Source organism: Urocitellus parryii, chromosome X (genome assembly GCF_045843805.1).
Source record: "Urocitellus parryii isolate mUroPar1 chromosome X, mUroPar1.hap1, whole genome shotgun sequence".
Taxonomy (NCBI): Eukaryota; Metazoa; Chordata; class Mammalia; order Rodentia; family Sciuridae; genus Urocitellus; species Urocitellus parryii.
The window spans coordinates 97,532,782-97,557,683 of record NC_135547.1 but is presented as its reverse complement, the minus strand read 5'-3'; the positions used below and the strand labels follow the sequence as shown (position 1 = coordinate 97,557,683).

At 33.4% G+C, this 24,902-nt stretch overlaps 1 protein-coding gene across 7 annotated transcripts in view; it reads right to left on the bottom strand.

Annotated features, from left to right (window-relative positions):
• The window catches only part of Cask (calcium/calmodulin dependent serine protein kinase), a 349,943-nt gene that overhangs the window by 257,238 nt on the left and 67,803 nt on the right, over positions 1-24,902 (bottom strand). For 4 of the 7 annotated variants that reach the window (XM_026387546.2, XM_077793737.1, XM_026387549.2 and 1 more), the window contains exon 2: positions 23,748-23,860. In XM_026387546.2, the coding sequence (XP_026243331.1) occupies positions 23,748-23,860 (113 nt within the window). Of the gene's footprint in view, positions 1-23,729; positions 23,861-24,902 lie in introns of all 7 variants that reach the window. The other 3 variants (XM_026387544.2, XM_026387548.2, XM_026387547.2) reach the window with 1 other exon arrangement.

The window sequence follows — 24,902 nt, the reverse complement described above, 5'->3', positions numbered from 1 at the left end:
ATCAGCTGTCCTTAAATAAATATGTCAGACTTATAAGTGGAAAATTTATTTTATTTGCCACACTGGTGGCAAGAGAGTTTGAAAGAAGACAATAATCTCCGCGGGCATGTTTGATTTTTTATTTTAAAAAAATCTGGAAATTCGTTTTTGCTTACAGTATTAGAAAAAGAAAACCATCATGTCTTTGATAGCTTATAAAATTACTCTCCAAAAGCTTTGTTTAAAAAAGGTAAGAGCAGGGGCTGGAGTTTTGACTCAGTGATAGAGCACTTGCCTAGCATGTATGAGGAGGCACTGGGTTTGCTCCTCAGCACCGCATATAAATAAATGAATAAAATAAACAAATGCAAATTGTAGAGACTGAGGTGGTCAAGATAAAGAAAACTCTAGAATTAATAGAAATTGAGTCAAGATAGAGGACAGGAAAACAAGACCACCAACAGTGTGCTGCACACTAAGCTGAGATGCTTTACACATATGGTCACCCTTAATCTTTTTGGCAGCTCTGTGAGGACAGTATTATTCTTATTTGACAGCATGGAAAGCTGAGGTTTAAAGAACTTAAGGTCATGCAGTACAGTACAAATTTGGAATGTCTGGCATGTCTGACTACAGCTTTTCCCACTTTGATGGATCAATAAGAAAAACTAAAACCTTCAGCTATAATCCAGTTAGTACTTAACTATCTCAAGTTTTACTTGGATTTAATAAGAACTCAACAGGATGGTGCTTTCCTTAGTCTCAAGTGAGGAGGGGGGATTGATTTTCAAATATCAGAGGGAAAGATGATTATGTTAAAAAGAGAAAAACTAGTTTGCAAAGCTCAGTGAATACCATTAAATGGGCTAATAATTAAGATGGGAACACAGGAAACATGGTAATATTTTCATTCATATATTAAAAGTATTCAAGCTGGGTGGCGTGGTGCATGCCCATAATCCCAGTGACTCAGGAAGCTGAGGCAGGAGAATCATGAGTTCAAAGCCAGCCTCAGCAAAAGTGAGGTGCTAAACAAATCAGTGAGACCCTGTCTCTAAATAAAATACAAAATAGGGCTGGGGATGTGGCTCAGTGGTCGAGTGTCCCTGAGTTCAATCCCTAGTACCAAAAAAAAAAAAAAAAAAAGTGTTCAAAATATATATACATTATCAAGACAAACTGGTGAAGCATCTCAGAAACCCAGCATTGCTTACTCATTTTACACTAAAAAATGAGTAATTTGGCAATCATTCTTCAAACAGTAGTCTTACATCTCCTGGCAGTTATTTCTGGAGAATAAACAAAATAGATAAAATATACCATATTGATGGGGAGAAATTTAAGCCAGCCAGGATAAAGGCAAATAGCACAGTCAAGGCCAGGCTGGTTCAAATAGATTAAGTGAATTGTTTCCATTTCATAAATGTCATAATTTTAGAAACATTTTATTTCATTTTGAACCAAATGTCTTTTGTCATTATTTTCTAAGTATCCAATAGGATTCATCTGGGTCCTGAGTCATTCTTCCTTAATAAAAGTATGGATTACTAGATTTAAAGGTATCTATGTTTTATCCCTATTTGCACTCACCCTAGTACTTAGCATTCTGCATATAAGTTATCTAATGAGCCTTTTCCCCTCACAAGATAAAGTGAATATTTTTGTGTGCTAACAAATCAGACTCCCTTGTGCAAAATTTAATATCTAAATAGTCTAGACAGATCTTTACCCCAGACCACATGAGGGGACAAAAAATTGTTCTACTCTCTTTCCTTTAAGAAAATGTATAATTATTTCTTATATAGAAATTATATAAGTGTACAGCTTGATGAATTTTCAGTGAACTCATCCATGTAACCAGCACCCAGATCATGACACAGGACACAAATAAGCATGCATGAAGGGGACTCCTGGGATGCCAATAAAGTTCCATTTTTGTTTTGTTTTGTTTCGGATGGTGATTTCATGTATATTCATCTAGTAAAATTTCATAAAGCTATACATGTACAATTTGTATACTTTTTCTGTACGTAAGTTATATTTCAATAAAATGTTACTTAAAAATTAATTAGGGGCTGGGGATGTGGCTCAAGTAGTAACACACTCACCTGGCATGCACGGGCACTGGGTTCGATCCTCAGCACCACATAAAAATAAAATAAAGATGTTGTGTCCACCGAAAACTAAAAAGTAAATATTAAAAAAATTTTCTCTCTCTCTGTCTCTAAAAAAAATTAATTAGCAGGTCAATTTGCAGCATGGTATAAAATTTTGCCAAAGTGACCTACAAGTTTGATTGCTAGAAGCACTTAAAGACTCAAAGTTAAAGGACCAGACCTCAAATGTAGGTTTGGAACCCAGTGGAGCTGATGATCAGACAGGTAAGACTGAGTGAGCACAGCCATCCTTCAGTATTCCTGGGAGATTGGTTCAAGACCCGTCCCCTCCCCTAGTACCCAAATCTAAATATATTTAAGTCCCTTATATAAAGTGATATAGTGATTGCCAATAAATTACCCATATCCTTGTGTATAACTTAAATCATTGTTGTATTACTTATAATATTTAATATAACGTAAATGCTATGTAAATAAAAGTTTTTGGACTGTATTATTTAAGAAATAACAAAAAAAAACAGTCTGTATGTGTTTAGTACAGATACAATTATTTTCTGAATATTTTTAATCCTCAGTTGAATCCTTGAATACAGAACCAATGGATACAGAGGGCTGGTTATATTTATAATGTGCCAAGTAGTGTTCTAAATTATTTACATGTGTTAACTCGCTGAATTCTCATAACACTCTGAGGTTGGTGCTGTTATGTCTCTGAAGCTCAGAGATGTTGTTATCAATTATCAAATAGCCATTAATGAAGCTAAGCTTTGAATCCAGTCAGTCTGGACTTAAATTCTGGCCTATAAATTATTATTATTATTGTACTTCAAACTAGCTATATTATACCTTCAATAAACAGATATGACTCAATCCAGCAAAAGAACCCAGCCAATCATGGAAACCAATCATAGCAAGTTTTGTCAATGATCAGTCTTACTTGTAGAGGCCAGAAATAAAACCAACTGATAAAATTTATTTGGTTTAGAATTACAATCAACTTTTTTCTTAAAGGACAACACAATTATGTTGAGATACTGGTGGAGAACATTTTCTTTGACCTAGGAAAGACATCTTTTATGCACTTATACAGAATATGGCATGACTAAAGATAGGTGATTTTTTTAGTAGAAAGGTTATTTTGCAAAAGTTCTTAAATGATATCCATGTATACAATTAGCCTAATTACCCCATGTTAAATTTATTTTAAGTAAGAAATCATATCTGAGTTTATTTACATTCCACACCATAATTCTAAAAAAAACGATTGTGATCTATACCTAGAAGAGTGGTTATTAATTAGTGCAGTTGACTTTTTAAAACTGCTTTTGCATACCTTTTGTAAAACAAAACTCAAGACTTAATCATCACAATCAACATATATGGACAGTCCTCTATTATATCTAAGGAGATACTCATTCAATAAACATGTATTTAGTGCCAGATAAAGCATTGATTAAAGTTGAAAAAAACAGAACATGAGCAGCAGCTCATTCTGTGTCCTCTTCCAGTCACTACCTTCTTCCAGAAGTAACCATGATTTTCACTTCAAACATCATAGACTAGTTGTCATGGTTTGGATATGAGGTGTCCCCCAAAAGCTCATGTGAGAGACAATGCAAGAAGGTTCAAAGGAGAAATGATTGGATTGTGAGTCTTAACCCAATCAGTGAATTAATCCCTGATGGGATTAACTGAGTGGTAACTAGAAGCAGGTGGGGTGTGGCTAGAGGAAGTGGTCTGTTGGGGGCGTGGCTATGGGGTATGTATTTTGTATCTAGAGCTGAAGTCCCTCTCTGCTTCTTGATCACCATAAGGTGAGTTGCTTCCCTCTGCCACACTCTTCCACCATGATGTTCTGCCTCATTTTGAGCCCCGGGGAATGAAGCCGACCTTGTCTGGACTAAGACATCTGAAACCCTGAGCCCTCAAATAAGCTTTTCCTCCCCTACAGTTGTGCTGGTCAGGTCCTTTAGTCACAGAAGTGAAAAAGCTGACTAAAACACTAGTTATATTATTTTTGTGCTCTATAAATATAGAGTAGGTAGTCTTTAATGCCTGGCTTCTTTCACTCCTCATTATGTTTGTGAGATATAGCTCTATTTTGTGTGTAACAAAGGTTCATTCTTTTGTTTTTTAGTGCTCCACTCTATGAATACACTATAATTTACTGTTGAACATTTGGGTTGTTTCTAATTTAGGACTATTATGAAGGATTCTGCTAAAGCATTCTTGTACGTTTTTTTGGTGAACATATGCTGAAGCATTTCTGCATGTATATACCTAGGAGTAGAAATGCCAGGCCACAAGGAATGTGTATGGCAGCTTTGTAGATACTCCCACTTTACCAAAGTGGTTCAATAAATTTGTACTCCCTTAGGCCCTAAGAACTCCAATGGCTCAACATCCTCACTGACATTTGGAATGTTCTGCCATTTTCATTTTTAGCCATTTTTTAAAGGAATGCAGTAGTATCCAGTTATGATTTTAATCTTCATTTCTCTAATGATTAATGAAGTTGCATACCACTTATTGTTTGGGTAAATTTTTTCTCCTAAAATATCTTTCAAGTCTTTTGTCCACTTTTGATTCATTTCTGAGGTCTTTGCAGAGTTTACTTTGAGGATACCTAGACTTTACTTCTTTCTCAGAGTTTGAGAAGGGTCACCACCCACTACCATAAATAGATATATGACCTCACTACAGCAAGCTGCAGAATAAGCTTGCATAACTACGTAGTTTGGATAAACTAGAGTGCTAGCCATGAAAGAAGGGGCAGATAAACACAGTATTAGAATCATGTTTTTATAACCGAGCTTTAGAGTCCTGTTTACCTTTTACAGATGTCATCTTCACTAAGGAGTAGAAACTTTCCTTTGTTCATCAACTATCACAATATTTACTGAGCCACTTTGTGCTAATTCTAGATGATTGGAGTACAGCTGTAAAAACCCAGAAAAATAAATATCCCTTACCTTCACTTCACACACATGCCACTTTTTTGTTTGGGGGTGTGGGACATATGAAACCAACAGTAGCTAAGCACTGGGATATTAAGGGTGAGGACTAAAAGCCTGAAGTGTGGAGAAAATATAGGCTTTGGAGTTTAAAAACATAGACCCATTTGGATTCACCTGCCACTTCTGTGCATCAATTGAAAAGATCTTTAAAGTCTTTAATCTTACACTAGCAAGATGTACATAATATATTTTTGCAAGGTTTCTCAGAAGGTATAATGAGACAACATATATAAACACCACCCAGCAACATGCCTGGTGTTGAAAATAATGGATGATCAGTACATAGCAGCTCTTAAAAAAGGAGAATATGCTTATTCATTTGGATACAGATGCAATCTTTACTACAAACAGAAGCACAAAACTGTTTCTGATTATAGGTACTGTTATTTTTTGATGCATGTTCCTAAAAATCTTTTAATTATATAGTCAATTATTCATTCTACTGGACAGGTAACAGTTACAACAGTTCACATAAAATATCAGCTTTAAAAATCACTGTCTCGGGGCTGGGGATGTGGCTCAAGCAGTAGCACGCTCGCCTGGCATGAGTGTGGCCCAGGTTCGATCCTCAGCACCACATACAAAACAAAGATGTTGTGTCCGCCGAAAACTGAAAAATAAATATTAAAAATTCTCTCTCTCTTTCTCTCTCTCTCTAAAAAAAATCACTGTCTCACTTATAGGCCCAGCAACTTCCTATATAAGGCTTAAACCCTGGCAATTCAATCCCATAAATCGACCATGAAGAAACTGGGCAACAGAAAAAGTGAGACAGATGGTGGAAAGCTGTTATAATGAACAAAGAAAGGAATCCACTCTAGGAAAATTGTAAATAAACAGCTTTGGACTCCCAGAATGTGGTGATTTCTTGTAATTGGGGACATCTCCTCAGGGGCCCTTGGAAGCTATGCCTATGGAGGTATCACAAAAGATAATAACTCCTTTGTGCTATAGGTGTCTAGGCCAGGGCAATTTCCACACTGGCCCAACAAGGACCTCATGTCCTTGCACCTGGTAGAATAAAGAAAGGGTTCAGCATAAATTCTATTCTTACTTTCATTTTTATATATGTAAACACTGAGAAACCTTGTTCACAAAAACAATCAGATGTTACCATATGGCCTTGCAATACTACTCCTAAGTATATATATATACCCAAGAGAAATGTACGTCCATGCAAAATCATAGAGTCAATTCTTTTTTTTTTAAAGAGAGAGAGAGAGAGAGAGAGAGAGAGAATTTTAATATTTATTTTTTAGTTTTCGGCGGGCACAACATCTTTGTTTGTATGTGGTGCTGAGGATCGAACCTGGGCCTCACGCATGCCAGGCGAGCGCGCTACCGCTTGAGCCACATCCCCAGCCCCTAGAGTCAATTCTTAATTATTTATGGTTCCTATGGATCTCTGGTCACATCTTTTCAACTAATTAATACATAACCTTATTTTATGTGTTTCTGTGTAAAGACACCTTATTTCATGTATACTGTTGATTCATTAACATTGAACTCATGGCCAACAGCTGTAACTCATGCTTGAATGAAGCATACCTAACATATATATTTTGTCTGTAAGGCACTACTTTGAAAAGGGCACTCATTTTCAGTATGAGCCAAAACAAGAAGGCAGAGGGGTGTTTTGTTTGATCTCAGGTTCCTTAGGTAGGAACCTGTATAGTGAGCAACTCAAATATTTTACTGCTTAGCCTAGGTAAGTGACCACTAAAATGCCATGAGTATTTGTTTGGGAGTTATAAATAAATATTAATAAATAGGTGAATTCATACTGTATTTATGAATTCACCTATTTATTAATATTTATTTATAACTCCCAATACCTATTCTGTATTGAGTAATGTTATTTATTAATAACATTCACCTACATGAATGTTCACAGTGGCATACATAACAGCTAAAAAACTGATTCAATTCAAAAGTCTATCATCTCATGAATAGAAATAGAAAATGTGGTTATCTGCACACAATGGCATAATATTCATACAAAAAAAGACCTAAGTATTGACATGGTACAACATAGATGAATCTTGAAAACATGTTAAGTGAAGGAAGCTAGACATAAAAGTCATACACTGTTCCATTAATATCTACTACTGAGACAGAAAGTAGGTTAGTGTTTGCCAAAAGCAGGGGAGAGAAAATAGTGGGTGTCTACAAAAGGCATAGCATTTCTTTTGGGGATGATGACAATGTTCTGGAAACAGAAGAATTGCACAGCTCTGAAAACTGTACACTGAAAACCAGTGAATTGTACAATTCAAAGGGGTAAATTTTAAGGTTTAGGGTTAATATCTCAATAAGCTATTTTTCAAATATAATATTTATTTTTGATTAATATGTATACATAGTACATATTAATGAGGTTCAGTGTGATACTTCAATACATGCACAGAGTGTACACTAATTAAATCCAGACTCTCTTTATCTACCTTCTTTCCTAACTACCCTTTCCAACAATTAGTACTCATTTTTTTACTTTTAGTTTTTTTTTTAGCTTCCACATATGAGAGAACATGCTGTACTTGTCTTGACATATTTTGCTTATTTCATTTCACCTAATGCCCTTTAGTTTTTGCAAATGACAGGATTTCATTCTTTGTTATGGCTGAGAAATATTCCATTGTGTATATAATATACCACATTTTCTTTATATATTCATCTGTTGATGGGTACTTAGGCTGGTACCATGTTTTAGTTCTGTGAATAGTGCAGCAATAAACATGGGCATGTAGGCATCACTTTGGTATGTTGATTCAATTCCTTTTGAATACATACCCAAGAGTGGGATAGCTGGATTATATGGTAGATCTATTTTATTGAGGAAACTCCATACTGTTTTCCATAATATCCTTACTAATTTATATTCCCACCAACAATGTACAAAGTTTTTTTCCTCCATATCCTTTCCAGCATTTGTTACTTTTTGTAATAATAATCATTCTAATGGATGAGATGATAACTCATTATACTTTTGATTTGTATTTTCCTGATGGCTAACAATAATTGGGCATTCTTTTCATATAATCATTGGCCATTTTCAGATAATTTTCCCATTTAAAAATTAGATTATTTGCCTTTTGTTAAGTGCTCTGAGTTCCTTATATATTCTAGTTACTAATCCTTTGCCAGATTGGCAAATATTTTCTCCCATTATGCAAGTTGTCTTTCCACTGTTGTTTTAAAGCTATTATTTTTCATTAGTTTTTATTTTTTATATAATGGAATTTTTAATGTTTTATTAGTGAATTATTGTTATACAAAATAGTGGGGTTCATTTTGACATAATCATACTTGCATGGAATATAATTTGCTCTATTTCAGTCCGCAGTACTTCCTCTTTCCCTCCCTCTGTTCCCCTTCCTCTACTGGTGTTCCTTCTATTAATTTATTGTTTTTTTTTTAAATAGGTGTTTTATAGATAGACATACAGGTGGAATTCACTGTGGTATATTCATATATATACACATAAAGTAATTTGGTCAATTTCATTCTGCAGTTCTACCCTTTTCCTGACCTTCCTGCCTTCCCTTCAATCCCCTTCTCTACTCCAGTGATCTCCTTTCTATTTATGTGGGAGGCCCCCCTTTTCCTTATTTTGCTCTATAAAGCTATTATTTTTAAAAAAGTAGATGGGAGTAGACTGAGCTCTGTTAGAGCAATCTTTTTGAGTGACATACCATGAGGGGCATAATGACTTAATAAAAAATAATTTAATGGATTTTTGACACAATATTTAATTATATAATAGAAATTCTTGTAGAACAACCTCAATAAAGACATTTCTTTGATTATTCAAAACCATATTCATATATGATATAATAATGGTAATTCAAATATGCAAGAACTACTCATCTAATTCTTCAGATTTTAATATTGTAATTAGTAACTGTATTCAAAGTTCTTCTTGTACCTAGTGTATAGATTGAGTTTTGTTTACTGTAATCCTTATATCAGGATTTATGCACTTATTCACCAAAATCTCTGTAATAATCTATTTTCTATGTCTATGGCTTTCAGAGAAATTCTCTAAATCACATAATGTAAAACCTAACAAAATGAAGATTTGAAAGAAAATAGGAACTATATATATATAGGAGCAGAGAACAGGAATAAAAAGGATTAAAAAAGAAACTTTACATATAGTGGAGGAAAAAAAGCTTAAAAAGCTGTTTTATTTTAGAATAAAAAGTGAGCAGTCTCTCATCTTACATTCTTTAATACTGTTATATTTCCTGAATGTGACAGAAAGAGGATATTAAGATAAAACTAAATATATAAGCCAACAAGCTTTGAGAACACTAATTTATAAACATGACAGCCTCTTTATCAACATACCAAGTAAAATGAGACATAAAGCCAGATTGAGACATTTATAAGCAAAATGTTGATATTAGGGATAATAGCCAATATATTAAATGAGCCATATTTACACGTAGAATTATATTGAACAAGCATGGGTCATTTTAGTTAACAAAAGCCCTGTGTTTCCAGAAGCAGTTCTGCATTTTTTAAAAGAAAAAAGAAAATTAAGTTGAGCGCTGAGGTTGTGGCTCAGTGGTAGAGCACTTGCCTAGCATGTGTGAGGCACTGGGTTTGATCCTAATCACCACATTAAAAAAATAAATGAAGGTATTATGTTCATCTACAACCAAAAATTTTTTTTAAATTAAGATGAAAGAAATCAAGAGTTTTCTTTTCTCACATAGTTGATCTCAAAAATAATCACTATAAATTGCCTCAGGTTTAGAGCTACATCAGCAGTTTTTCATAGTTGCAGGATTTGATTAATAAGACAATTATAAACTTCACATTTGTAAAATTTATATCTTATTTAAAATACAGTTATCCAGAAATGTCTGCCACAGTACAGGAACATTAATCATTAAAAACAGATATATTTGTTTTAAAGTTGGCTCTTTAGTCTGAAAAGTTTCAAAATACCCACACAAACCATTAAGAAAAATAGCCAGATGTACTATCCAGGCAGTTTGCTAAAACAGCACTCATAATTTATTATCTAAGATCTACAGAAATACATGACTTTCTATACAAAGTATATTTGTTTTAAAAATAAACAAAGGGAAAAAACTTAATGGGAAAATCCCCTGTAGGAATCTACTAGCCACTGACCCATGCACTAATTAAATGAGTACTATGATCAGGAACTGTGAAAAGTAGGTGTTTCATTGAAAATTATACCATTAGCTAGAAGCTGATCTCCATCAGTTTTGCTTAAATATTCCATGTAATAAAAACCCCTTGCTGTTTTCCCCAAAGAATCACCATTAAGAAATATAATTTTTAAAATATTAGCCACATTTAAGGATTTCATTATCATTAAAAATCTGATTAATAATACCAATGATGAAAAATGATTATCTGATAATGCAATAATAAAATGAATGTTTCACATACATATGATATGGTTCCAAGAGGATAATTTATTAATATTTGAAAGAATGTATCTTTTTACTTCAAATATTGAATTTATAAAATATAATTTGATGTATTAAATATATGATAAGGACTTAATAACACATGATCAAATGGCTTAGGAATCACACTATGGCATTTTATATGACAAAATTAAATGAAAGTAACCCTTAATGTCTTGAAATTTATTGGGTTGCTTCTAAGTATGTCAATTACAAGACATAGTGGAAGAAATGATGATGCTATGAAAATGCAACTGCAAATAAAAGGTTTTGGCATGCTTCCCCCATGCAAGAGGAGAAAACACAGATTTATTAGCTAGACTAGTAATTATTCCACAAAATGAACATAAATTCCCTATGTAAATTAAATCTATTAAATATTCATGTTTCCCGAGGAAAGCAAGTGACAATGTTTGATGATGCTATCAGTTACATTAATCAGGGTTTGCCTGTACAGAACAATTTGGATTACTTGGAAACCAAACCTTTATTTAAATGTCTTTTTCGACAGTCCTAACTATCTGTAGGATAATTATCAGTTTTATTGAAGAGCACAGAGATCACAAGAAAACTTATTTTTTCTTTAAGATAATTGTACATTAACAGAAAATTGTAAAAATAATACAAAGAGGTCTTGTGATCAGTCCTCCACTCCATAATGGCATTTTATGTAACCATAGTACAATATAAAATCCAGGAAATCGACATTGGTACAACTGACAGACCTTATTTTAATTTCACCAATTTAAACATGCCCTTGGTTGTGAATATAGAGAGCTATGGAAGTTTATCATTATGTGCAAATTCTTGTAGTCACCACCAAAATAGAAGTCAGAACTGTTCCACGAAGATATTCCATAAACTACCCCTTTATTGGCACACCCAGCTTTGTCTCATGATTCTTAATCCAACTCTGCAGTGCCCCAGACCTCACCATCACTAATCTGTTTCACAGTTCTACAACTTAATTACTTTGAAACTTAAATAAAGGAGATTATACAGTATATGACATTAAGAGAGTTATTTTAAAATGTATAATTAAATGCGTAATTCCTTAAGATCAGTGTATTAATAGATTTCATGTATTAATGGATTTTTCATTTTTTATTGCTGAACAATATTTCATGATATGGAGGTACCATAATTATTGTGGGATATTTTATTGTTTTCTAAATTTTACCTATTATGAATAAAGCTATTATGAAAACTGATTTCAGATCTTAGCGTGAATCCAAGTTTTCATTTCTCTAGGATGTACGTTTCCCTTGAATATAATTGCTAGGTTGTATGAAAAGTGAATGTTTAATATTCTAAACATGCTGTATTACAGAGTTACTATTTTGCTTTATATTCCCACTAGCAATTTATGAAAGATCCATTGTCTTGTATCCTTGCCAGAAAATGGCATTATCACTAATTTTTATTGTAACTTTCTAGAAAGTGTACAGTGACATCTCATTGTGGTTTTGATTTCCCTAATGGATAACGATATTGAACATATTTTCATATGCTTGTTTAGAACTTGTATAATACCTTTTGGGCAAATGTTCATGTCATTTGCCTACTCATTGAATTGTTTCTCTTTTTAAATGCTGAATTTGTTGGTTTTTTTTTTTAATCTGTGAATGGTACATTTGGTGTCATTTATAACAATTTTCTGGTATATTTTATTTTAAAAGCTATGTAGTCGGGCTGGGGATGTGGCTCAAGTGGTAGCGTGCTCTCCTGGCATGCATTGGGGCACTGATTTAAAAATAAAACAAAGATGTTGTATCCACCGAGAACTAAAAAAAAAATATTAAAAAATTCTCTCTCACTCTCTCTCTCTTAAAAAAAAAAGCTATGTAGTTTTATGTTTTTGCATTGAAACCTATGACCCATTTTGAGTTGTTTTTCATATAAGATAGGAGGTTTGGGTTCATTTTTGGCATATGGATGTCCAATTGTTCCACTATCATTTGTTTAAAAACATTATCTTCTTCATTGAATTGGGTTTGAACTTTATCAAAAATTAGTTGGCTATACTTACATAAAGCTACTTCTGGAAAATTTAATCTGTTCAATTGATCTATGTGTTTATCCCTTTGCTAGCACCACACTGTATTAATGCCGACAGCTATATATACCTTAAAATGGGGACAGAATAATTCCTCCCACTTTATTATGGTTTTAGCTATTTTTGTACCCTTTCCTTTCCAGAAAAATTTTAGGATAAGCTTTCTTATATCCACAAAGAAAATATTCCTGGAATTTTAATTGAAACTGGGTCAAACCTAGAGATAAATTTGAGAAATAATATCTTTATTATGGCGAGTCTTCAATCTACAAATAGAACACATCTCTTTATTTACTTAGATCTTTGATTTCTTTCATCAGAGTTTTTGTATTTACCAAATCAGGTTTGTATATGCTTTGTAGTATTTATATCTAAGTATTCAATTAGTTTTGTTTTACAAAGGCAAATGTCTTAATGGATTCTGTTAGATTTTGTACATAGACTTCCATTTCATCTGCAATTATGGAGTTTCGGTCCTTCCTTTTCTATCTAAATGCTTATATTTACTATTATGGTTTGGATATGAGGTGTCCCCCTAAGACTCTTGTGTCAGAAGGAATGATCAGAGGTAAAATGATTGGATTTTGAAAGCTGTAACCTAATCAGTCTGTATTAGTTTGAATGGACCGACTGGGTGGTAACTGTAGGCAGGTGGGGTTTGTCTGGAGGAGGTGGGTTACTGGGGGTATGCCCTGGAAGGATGTATCTTCCCTAGGGCCCCTTCCCTTTCTCTGTGCCAGTCCTGACTACATCATGAGCTGAGCAGCTTTCCTTAGGCCCTTCCCCCATGTTTGGCTACCTTATCTTGGGCCTAGAGCAATGGGACTAGTTGTGTATGGACTGATACCTCACCTCAGAAACCATGAACCCCAAATAAACTTTCCCTTTTCTAAGTCATTCTTGTTGCATATTTTGGTCACAGCAACGAAAAACTAACTAAAGCCTTTATTTTTCCTACATTACTGTGATGATTTCTTGCAATATGTTGAATAAGATTGGTGAGAGTGGACAACCTTGCCTTATTCACATTCTTAAGGGAAAAGCATTATGAATAAGCTTTTCTGAGAGATGTAAGTTCTGTTGTCTAGATCATTTTTCCATGTGGCTTTCCAGGTGTTCAGCACTATATGTTGAAAAGACTTTTTTCTTGTTGGACTGCCCTTACTACTTTGTCAAAGATCAATTGGCTATATTTGTGTGGATTTATTTCTGGGGAACTGCTGGAGGAGGGATTTTTCCTGTTGGTGTGTGGTTCCTGGAGGAGCCGCGTGGTGTTCGGGAGAATTCCCGGGAGCGTGCTTGGAGTGTGCTGGTGGAATTCAGAAATAAAGTTTGTTCCTGCTTCAGTGGCTCGTGATTTGTACCCAGCCAGACTGCGGCATTTCCCCAACCAATGGGAACTCTCTGGGAATCCTGGCGAGAACTCCAAAGTAGCGAGAACTCCAAAGCAGCAGGCCGAGGCGGACAGCAGGGGTCTAACATACACAGCTCAACATAACCATCATCATCCCAACAGCCTGCTGGAGTCACCTCTCAACCACTCCGTACTGGCAAAAATGCCATATGTCATTCGGACTCGGCTATGGCTCTCAGCATTACCCCATCTTATTCCATTAGCTATAACTTCCAGTAGGATATTGAATAGCAGTGGTAAGCACTGACATCCTTGCCTTATTTCCAACTTTAGAGGGAAAGCATCTACTCTCACCATTAATTATGTTAGCTGAAGTTTTTGTGGATCTTTTTATAAAGTTGAGGAAGTTGCCTTTTAGTCCTAGTTTCCTGAAAGGTTTTTTTTTTTTTTTTTAAATCATGAATGAGTGTTAGATTTTGTCAAATGCCTTATCTGTATCTGCTGATATAAAAAATGATTTTTCTTTAGCTTGTTGTGATAGATTATATTAACTTTCCAATGTTGACCAGTCTTGCATATGTTTATTCCTTTTTAAAGCTGAATAATATTTTGTTGTGTGTAAAAGTCTGTTCTGTTTATCCATTCATCAATCAGTTGATGGATATTTGGTTTGTTTCCACAATTCGACTAAAAATGCTATGGCTATGAACATTCATGTGCCAGTTTTTGTGAAAAGGTATATTTTCAATAGTTTGTGGTACATACCTAGGAGTGGAATTGCCAGTTCATGAGGTACTCTAAGTTTAGATTTTTGAGGAACTGCCAAACTTTTCCACCAGCAGTACACCATTTTACATTACCAACAGCAATAAATGAGAGTTTCAAATTCTCCATACCCTTGCCAAATGTTTGTCTTTTTAAGTATAGACATCCTAGTGGGTGTGAATTAGCATCTCATTATGGTTTGGATTTCCATTTTCCTAAAGATTAATTATGTCAAACATCTCTTTATATGTTTATTGATCATTTGTAAATATTCATTGAAGAAGTCTATTCAAACCTATTGTTATTTTTAACTGAGTTATCTTTTTATTTAATGTTAAATTTCAAGGGTTATTTGTATATTTGATATAGAATCTTATCAGATAGATGATTTGCAAATTTTTCCCTAGTTCTATATCTTATCATTTTACATGGTTTTAACTCATACGTTTGGATTTTTGAGCTACGTTATGTCAATTTTTATATATGGTGTAAGGTAGGAGTCCACTTTCATTCTTTTGCATGTCAATATTCAGTTGCTCCAGTGTCACTGTTTTGATTGTCTTGAAACCACAGTTAAAAATACTGTAACTTTAAATCTATGGGTTTGACAAGCACTGTGCTGTATACCCATAGTTCTAGGAACTTGGGAAGCTGAGGCAAGAGGATCATTTGAGCACAGTCATTCAAGACCAGCTTAGGCAACAGAGTAAAACCCATTTCAAAAACCAAAAGAAATCCCCAAAATGAAACAAAATGCATGGGTTTATTACCAGCCTCTTAATTCAATTTCATTAATCTATGTCTATCATTATGCCAGTACTACACTAAGTATACTAATGTAGCCTTGTTAGAAATTTTGAAATTGGAGAATGTGGGTCCTCCTACTCTGTCCTTTTTTCTTCAGATTATTGCTATTCATTTTCCAAGGGAATTTTATAATTAGCATGTCAATAACATTAAGTCATTTGAACAATGAACATGAGAGGTCTTATCCTTTACTTGGCAATTCCTTAGCTTTCTCAGTAATATTTTATAGTTTTTAGTTGGAAGTCTCTTATTTTCTTGGCTAAATACATTCCTAAATATTTCATTCACTTTGGCGCTATGGTAAATGGAATTGTTTTCTTAATTTTATTTTCAAATTTCAATTAATATGTATAGAAATATAACTGCTTTTTGTATATTGATTGTTTATGCCACAAACTTGCTAAGCTTACTGATTACACCCAAGAGTGTTTTGTAGATTTCTTCAGGTTTTCTATATACAGGACTATGTTCTCTGAAAATGAAGTTTAATTTTTACCTTTCAAATCTGGATAGTTTTTATTTCTATTCCTTGCATTACTGCCCTTTAAAATTTTTCAGTACAATGCTGAAAAAAAGGACAATCCTGTCTTATTCCTGAGGAGGTAAAGTATTGTTTTCAAACATTCGATATGAAGTTAGCCATTAGTTTTTATTAGATATCTTTTAAAAGGTTGAAGTTACCTTCTACTCAACAGTAGTTTTAATCATGTAAGGGTATTGGGGTTTTTAAAATGCTTTTTATGTGTCTACTGAGATGATCATTTGACTGTTGTCCATTTTTTATTAATAAGTTGTTTTACATTGATTTTTTTCTTTTGAAGTGTCGATGATAGAACCCATGGCCTTGCTCATACCAGGCAAGCATTCTATCACTGAACTATATCCCCAGCCCACGCTGATTGATTTTTAATGTTTAACCAAACACGGATTTCTTACATAAATTCCACTTACTCGTGGCATATAATACTTAAAAAGCTTTTATTGTAATAGAATTCACATACCATACAATTTCCCTACAAAGTATACAGTTTAATGGATTTTAGTAAATTCACAACCATGCAACCATTACCACATTCATATTTTGAACATTTAATCATTTCAAAAAGAAATCCCATACCCATTACAAATTTCTTTATGGGGAATTTTCAATTACATAGTCAATCTTTTCTTATTATAGGTGTATTCAGATATTCTATTTCTTCTTAAAGTTGACTCCTAGCAGAAATTAGTACATTTCAACTAGGCTATCTAATTGGCTGACATACAATTTTCATGGTATTCTCTTATGATCCTTATAATTCCACTGGTAATATCCTCTCTTTATTTTCTCGGTTTATTAATTTGGGACATCTCTTTTTATTGATCAGTCTAGATAAAGGCTACTTAATTTTTTGTATCTTTTCAAAGAAGCAACTTTTGGTTCCAACAATTTTCTCTATTGTTTTCCTATTCTCATTTCATTTATTTCTCTTATAATCTTCATTATTTTCTTCTGTCTTGGTTTGAGTTTAGATTTCTTTTGTAGTTTCTTAAAGTAGAAAGTTATTATTTGAGCTTGTTCTTATTCATCTGAAAGTATTTTATAATTTTCCTTGTTACTTCTTCTTTGACCCGTTGGCTATTTAGTAATATGCTGTTTAACTCCCACTTATTTGTGAAATTCCCACATTTTCTTCTGTTATTGAGTTATAATTTCATTCCATATGGGTCAGAGAGGACACCTTGTATAATTTCCTTTAACAGTGATCTTTTTCTTTGTATGATTTCAAATTATTATCAAGTGGTTTTTTTTTTCTTGAGCCTAAAGGACTGCTTTTAGTATTTCTTGTAGGGCACATTAGCTAGTAATAAATTTTCTGGTTTTGTGTATCTCTGTTTCTCTGGGGGTCTATCTCAAATTATCCTTCTGTTTTCAAGTTTGGTTTTGCTGGATAAAGGAGTCCTGGTAGACAATCTTTTACTTCCAGCACTTTGAATGCTATCCATTGCTTTCTAGTCTTCGTAGCTTCTGATAAGAAATGTGTCATTTATGTTATTAAAGATCCTTTGTATGTGATTAGATGCTTCTCTGGCTGTTTTCACAATATTCTACTAGTTTGTAGCTTTACTTTCTTGTCTATAGCTTTCAACAGCATAATTATGATATGTTTGGGGGTTTATCCTACTTGAAGTTTGTTGAACTTCTGGGCCATTATTTCTTCAAATATTCTTTATACTCTTTTTTCTCCTCTCCTTCTGGCATTTCTATTATGCATATATTGGTATGCATGATGGTTTTCCACAGGTCTCTGTTCATGTTGCTTAAATGTTTTTTTTTCTTTTTTATGGTTTATTTTTAGTTATATATGACAGTAGAGTCCATTTTGATATAATTATACAAGCATGGAATATATCTTATTCTAATTAGGATCCCAGACTTGTGGATGTGCACAATGGTGAGATTCACTGTGGTGTATTTATATACGTACATAGGAAAGTTATATCAGATCCATTCTACTGTCTTTCCTATTCCCACCCTTCCTCCCTTCCCTTCATTCCCTTTGTTTAATCCAATGAACTTCTATTCTTCCTCTACCCCCACCTTATTGTGGGTTAGCTTCCACATATCAGAGAGAACATTTGACCTTTGTTTTTGGGGGAGCTTCATCAGTTTTCTTTCTGTTCTTGAGACTATATAATCTCAACAAACCTATCTTCAAATCTGCTAATTTTAATTCTTTCTTTTACCTCCCTGAAATCTGCTGAGACCCTCCAGTGAATTTTTCACCCTGGTTATTTTACCTCTCAGTTCCAGAATTTCCATCTTGTTCCCTTTTTCTTTTTTTCAATAGTTCCTCAAGTTACTGATATCTTCTATTTGTCAAGTTATCATTTTCATATTTTCCTTTATTTTTTTAGACATGGTTTCCTTTATTTCTTTGAGAACATTAAAAACAGCTAATTTAAATTATTTTTCTAATAAGTCTAACATCTGGATTTACTCAGGGACAGTTTCTATTGATTGCTTTTTCCCCTCTGCATAATCCAATTTTTAAAATTTCTTCTCATGCATGCTTCATGAATTGTTTTGTTGAAAACTGGATGTTTTAAGGATTGTGTCAACTCTAAACATCAGAATCCCCCTCCTCCAGGGATTGTTGCTGCTGCTGCTGTTTACTGGTATTTTTGTTCCTTAATGTTCCTTAATGATTGGGGGGAGGGATAAATTCTATAATGTCTGTATTCTTTATGGTGTGTAGCCATTAAAGTCTCTGGTTTGCTTAGTTTTTGTATATGTGTGGGGATACCTTCAACACTCATTCTGAGAGCTGACATCTGTCTTACCATCCTGTTTGCAGAACTTGACAATAAGCCAGAGGTGATGGGTTAAGGCCTTCTCAGATTTTTCTTCAGCATGTGCACAGTGCTACACACAGTCATGGCTTTCTGGTTTCCCAGGAATATATTATGGACATTTCATGCCTAAGCTTTTCATTTTAAGGTTTTGGTTAATTTTTTGTTTGCTTGAACTGCTATCTATTGCCTCAGGCAGCAATGATATTAAACAGCTGACTCTAAAAATTTTTAGTAAATTCCCCTGGAGTAAAGACTTTTTGCACTCTCAGTCAGGTCAAATAAAAACATCCTTGCAAGTGGGGTCTTCTAAGAACTACCAGACACTGTCCCCCACCCCACCCAATGAAAATATTTTGGGAAAGAGGTTTTGAAAAAGTTCCTTCCTGTTTTGACTCCTTTGGTGGCTGCCAGGCTGCTGGTTTTCATCATGATTTTGAATTGTTTGTTTTCAAGGATATTAAGAAGCTAAAGAGAGGCAGATGGGAATGCTGCAAGTTACAGTGCTCTGAAGTTCACTGTTCTTACCAACAGTTATCCATTTTTTTCTTGACTAAATTCTTCTTGGGTTGCCAGGCACAGTGGCATGCACCTGTAATTCCAGCTACTCAGTTTTTTTGGTGGGATGGTACCGGGGATTGAACTCAGGGGCATTCGACCATGGAGCCACATCCTCAGTTCTATTTTGTATTTTATTTAGAGACAGGATCTCCTTGAGTTGCTTAGCGCTTTGCTTTTGCTAAGGCTGGCTTTGAACTTGTGAATCCTCCTGTCACACCCTCCTGAGCCTCTGGGATTACAGGCATGTGCCACTGTGCTCAGCAACAAATCAGCTTTTAATCCCAACTATTTTACCTTCTTCTAATTTCCTTAGTTGCTTGAATTAATTTAGACACCTATTTTTAAAATAAAAGCCTAATTTAATTAGTGGCTCAGAAGAGTAAAGAACAAAAGTGTATTAATTGAAAGTTCAAGATTAAAATCTTGAGGTTTCATTATTAGGAACTATGTATATAAGGATAAAAATATCTTCTAATCAGAAGTAATATTCTAACATAAGTTTATCCAGCTTTCATTTAATAGAAACTTCTTCATCTCATATTTACAAGTATCAAATTCACTTTTTCATACATGTGAAAGAGAAATTCTAAATTATTTAGCAATAATATGCCTTATTAGGAATTTAATAAAAGCTATAGCTTTTCTCTAAGAAAATGAGCATATATATACATAAATCTGTTTATAATTTCCAGAGATTATTGGATACCGTGTAGCCTACAAGTTTAAAAAAATTATTGAACATAAAAATTGTGATTTTGATGGCAAAATACAGAACACTACCTCATTTTCAGTAGGGCAATGATAATTTAACATTAAAACATGCATTGGTGATGTACAACTAATAAACTTTTTATTTCAAAAGTTTATTTGTAAATTATTTACTTAAAATTTATTATATATTTTTTTCTAATAAAAACATAAGCAATGGTTAGAGACTATTAAAATTTAAGTCTCTTAAGTATAGGTACTCATTTTGTCTTTGTATTACAATATCTACCCAATTAAATAGCATATAATAGATTCCCTGGTAGCCCTTTATGAAACTTATTTCATTTATAAAAATGCACTAGGAAATAGAAATGCACTAGGAAAATAGGAAAAATATTGAGGCAATGACAGAGATCAAACAAACAACAAACCCAAAAATAAAATAATAAAATGAGGTAAAAAAGGAAAGATAAAATAGATTTTTAAGTTATCTGTTGCCTGAGAGACTGGTTTAATTATAACACATATATTTGAACTTATGGATTTCTTTTTATTGTGTTAAATTTTACTTCAAAACTAGTTTCTTCTTTTTTTTTTTTAAAGAGAGAGTGAGAGGAGAGAGAGAGAGAGAATTTTTAATATTTATTTTTTAGTTCTTGGCGGACACAACATCTTTGTTGGTATGTGGTGCTGAGGATCGAACCCGGGCCGCACGCATGCCAGGCGAGCGCGCTACCGCTTGAGCCACATCCCCAGCCCCTAGTTTCTTCTTAATACAGGACATCTTTCTACACTCTGCCATGGATGAGGTCATTTTTTGACCCTAACAATTTTTAAATGGACCAGAAGAACAGAGGGGATAAAATGTTTTGCCTGCAGTGACTAGAAAAAAGTTGAAAGAAGTTGTTTGGGAAGTAATGAGGGGGGCACTATTCATAGAGGTTTTATGTAATAAAATAATTTACTATTTGTTGCATATATTATACATCTTATATAATAAAATATATCTAAGTCAGAATAAAGGTAAGGAAGCTAGTGTGAACATAAGCAACAGAGGGAATGTGGATTCCATTGCAAAACAAACAAACAAAAAACAGGTGGAGGTTGTAAAGATAAAATTCTGCTTCAGTTTTTTGGTTACCTTATAAAGAATTATTATGCTAAAGATGGGGAAAACTATAGTTTGATGCTATAAATATAAAGGGACAATTGTGATATTTTCACTAGAATTGGCTATTAACTACTTTTGAGTATAAATTATTTTATAAATTTATCAAAATTTAAAATATACTTTTAAGCAGGCTTTACAGCTAAAATTATATTTCTTTTATTAAAATTTTTTTTTGTAGTTGTAGAAGGACAATATACCTTTTTTATGTGGTGCTGAAGATCATACCCAGTGCTTCACACATGCGGGGCAGGCACTCTGCCACCGAGCTATACCCCCAGCCCAAAATTATATTTCTTTAAAGTTTTTTGGTTTTTGTTTTTGCAGTACTAGCAATAGAACCCAGGGCCACTGAACTCTGACCAAAATCAGCTAAAATCATGAGAAATATGAAAAATTCAACTGCATTATCACTGAACATGTATAAACTGTGGCCCTACCATACAGGCTAGGTATAAAAAGAGTATAGGATTCCCTTCAGTTAAAAAAAGCTTACAAGTATAAAAGATCAATGGAATGACCTGACCTTGTCTTCAGGACAGGACTTCAAGACATTTACATTGCCAAAGCAAAAAAGGAGTGAGCTATGACTTCAGTGATAGGCTCCCATATGTTATACCATGTAAAGACAGAATTTAAACCCAGGGATATGGATTATATGCCAAGCCATCTCCCTTTTTGAAGTTTGGAGTTTGACTCTCTAAGTGACAATAAACAGAGATTCAGTCTCACACTCTGGCTGAAGATATCTGTCAATAAGCCACCTCAACTAATTGAGAAAGTAATTAATTGTCTCCCGAAAAACTGTCTTTAGCTTACAGATGTAAATTAGGTATAATGATGATCTAAATCAAATCTCTGGTAATAATAATTTTGGGTTAACATAAACAATGAATATTTATTTTAATTATTTGTAACAATGCTTAAGAGAATTTAGCTTATATCACTCCTATTAAATATAGGTAATTAATTCATAAACACTTGTGATTTTTTAAAATCAGAATCTTACTAATTTTATAAACAGTATCAGAATATTTGTTTAGTGATTTGAAGATATCTGTTTGAAGATATCTGTTTAGTGAATTAGGTTTATACAAAATGACTTCAATACTTCAGGTTTTCTTTATAAGCAACTGAGGTATGGAAAAATCAAGCAAAAAAACATTAAACTCAAAGGCAGTTAAAACTTTTAAGAAAACAGTGCTTTCCTAGCATGCCTAAGGCCCTGGGTTTCATCTCTAGTACTGCAAAAAAAAAAGTTTAAAGAAATATAATTTTAGTTGTAAAGGCTGTTTAGAAGTAAATTTTAAATTTTGCTAAATTTATAAAATAATTTATATTCAAAAGTAGTTAATAGCCATTTCTAGACTATGAAATCATAAAATATAAAATCTCAAAATTTTACATAATATTTTTAAAGATTAAAGCACTAAAAACAAATCAGTCATTGTGAGTAGCAACTTCTAAGAATCTTTTATAAACAGTATATGAATAGTAACAATTTAGAGGGTCACAAAAGTATTTAAGTAATGATCCTGAAAACAGACTATATGAAGAGATTAACTTGAAGCGCACAGGATGTGAGCTTCTACTTCCCAGAGTAAGATAACTAAATACAACACAAACAAAATAGGCTACTCTTCCTTAGATTTTCCAATCTAGATTCTCAACTGCACTGCTCTTGGGATTAAAGAGGAAAGGATTAAAGGATTTGTCTTTTAATGGACTGTGGAAAAGCTTAAAGTTAAAAGACAGGCTAATTAGAAAAGTTAATAATCAATTATGAAATATGAATTGTGGTTACATGAAATTACAGCTTAAAAATTTAAAAAATAAGCAACTTTAAAATGCTTAGATGTTGCTTAAAACATTTATACATGTAAATATGATTATCCATGTTAGTGTCTTAAGACAAAATTTTAAGTCCTATAAGTCCTAACCATACTGATCTTTCAAATTTCACACATTATACTCTATGAGACTTAAGGCAAAAGTGATATATAGTTCTACTAGATCATAAGCATAAAAGTTAGTACTTTACACACTTGGGAAGGCCTAATCTTAGCTTCTTCTGAATCTGCAATGGTCATCCTTGCAATTATTTCCCCTTCCTTCCCATCCCATGTCTTATACCATAGGATTCAAATTACAAATGAGACTCTAAAAACATATATGCCCAGATTTCACTTTCTTCCTATTAAAAAAATATAGGTCTGTTAACTATAATGGATGACTTTATAACTATAAATTACTCTTCAAACACTATTTTTAAAATTCTTAAGAAACTAGAATGGCATTAACTGTCTCCACCCACTTCCCACTACATCATACCCTTTACTTTCCCACCCCCAGATGAAGGTTAGGTTGATAAATGGATTTGGAAATGGAATAAAGCCAGACATCAAATAACTTACTTGAAATCCATCTCTTACCTTCTGTACTTAACCCTGGACTTGATGTGAACTTGGCTACATCAACAATTTTTACAGCAAATTGTTGCCCAGTTTCTCTGTTGATACATCGTCGTACAACACTGAAGGGACCCCTAAAAAACAAAAAGTCAATTTTAATTTATTGACTCTCTTATGTTCCTCTTTCATAGCAGCATCTTTTTATGTTTCATTAGACATACTACATAATCACCAAGTACTGTGGACATACTACATAATCACCAAGCCATTCTATATCAAACTCCTGATGGAATATAGTTTTCAAAGTAAAAATTTAAGTAATATAATTTGAGCATATTTTTCTGTAATTCATGAGGCAATTCATCATTTTAAAATATTATTAAACCAGAGAAAATAGAAGCTAAGTTATTTGCTATTTGAAATCATTTTTTGAAAATTCTACATAATAATTTTTTCTTGTGTTCAAGGCAAATAGTTGTCATAATATTTTATATAGATTATCAATACCTTAAACAAAATAAGTGAGGTCTATAGCAATGGTATTATGAAACTGAAGATCATTCTTGACACCTTCCTATCATCTTACCCACTACTTATCTTATACACACTAACAAGTCCTACTGAATTTACATCAAATATCTCTCAAACCTGTCCACTTCTCTCCATGTTCATATCCTAGTTTGAGCTACTACTATCTTTTGCCATGACAACAGAATTGTTTCTGCCATTCATTCTTACAGTACTATTTTGCTTATTTACTTATTGAAGTACCAGGGATTGAACTCAGGGGCACTCAACCACCGAGTCACATCCCCAGCCCTATTTTGTATTTTATTTAGAGACAGGGTCTCATTGAGTTGCTAACACCTCACCATTGCTGAGGCTGGCTTTGAACTCACAATCCTCCTGTGTCAGCCTCCAGAGCTGAGGGGATTACAGGCAGGTGCCACTGCACTGAGCATTTGTGCAGTACTATTTTAAAAATGAAAATCTCATATTATGTCTCTGCTTAAAATCTGAGAGGAGGGGGAGGGAGATGGAGATATGGGGGGAGGAGGAGGAAGTACGTACAATACGCATACCTAATCAAGAAACAAAATACATAAGTAATTTCAAAATAAAATAAGAAAAGGAATACACTCCAATAAAATCTGGCCAAAAGGCACTTCATGCATG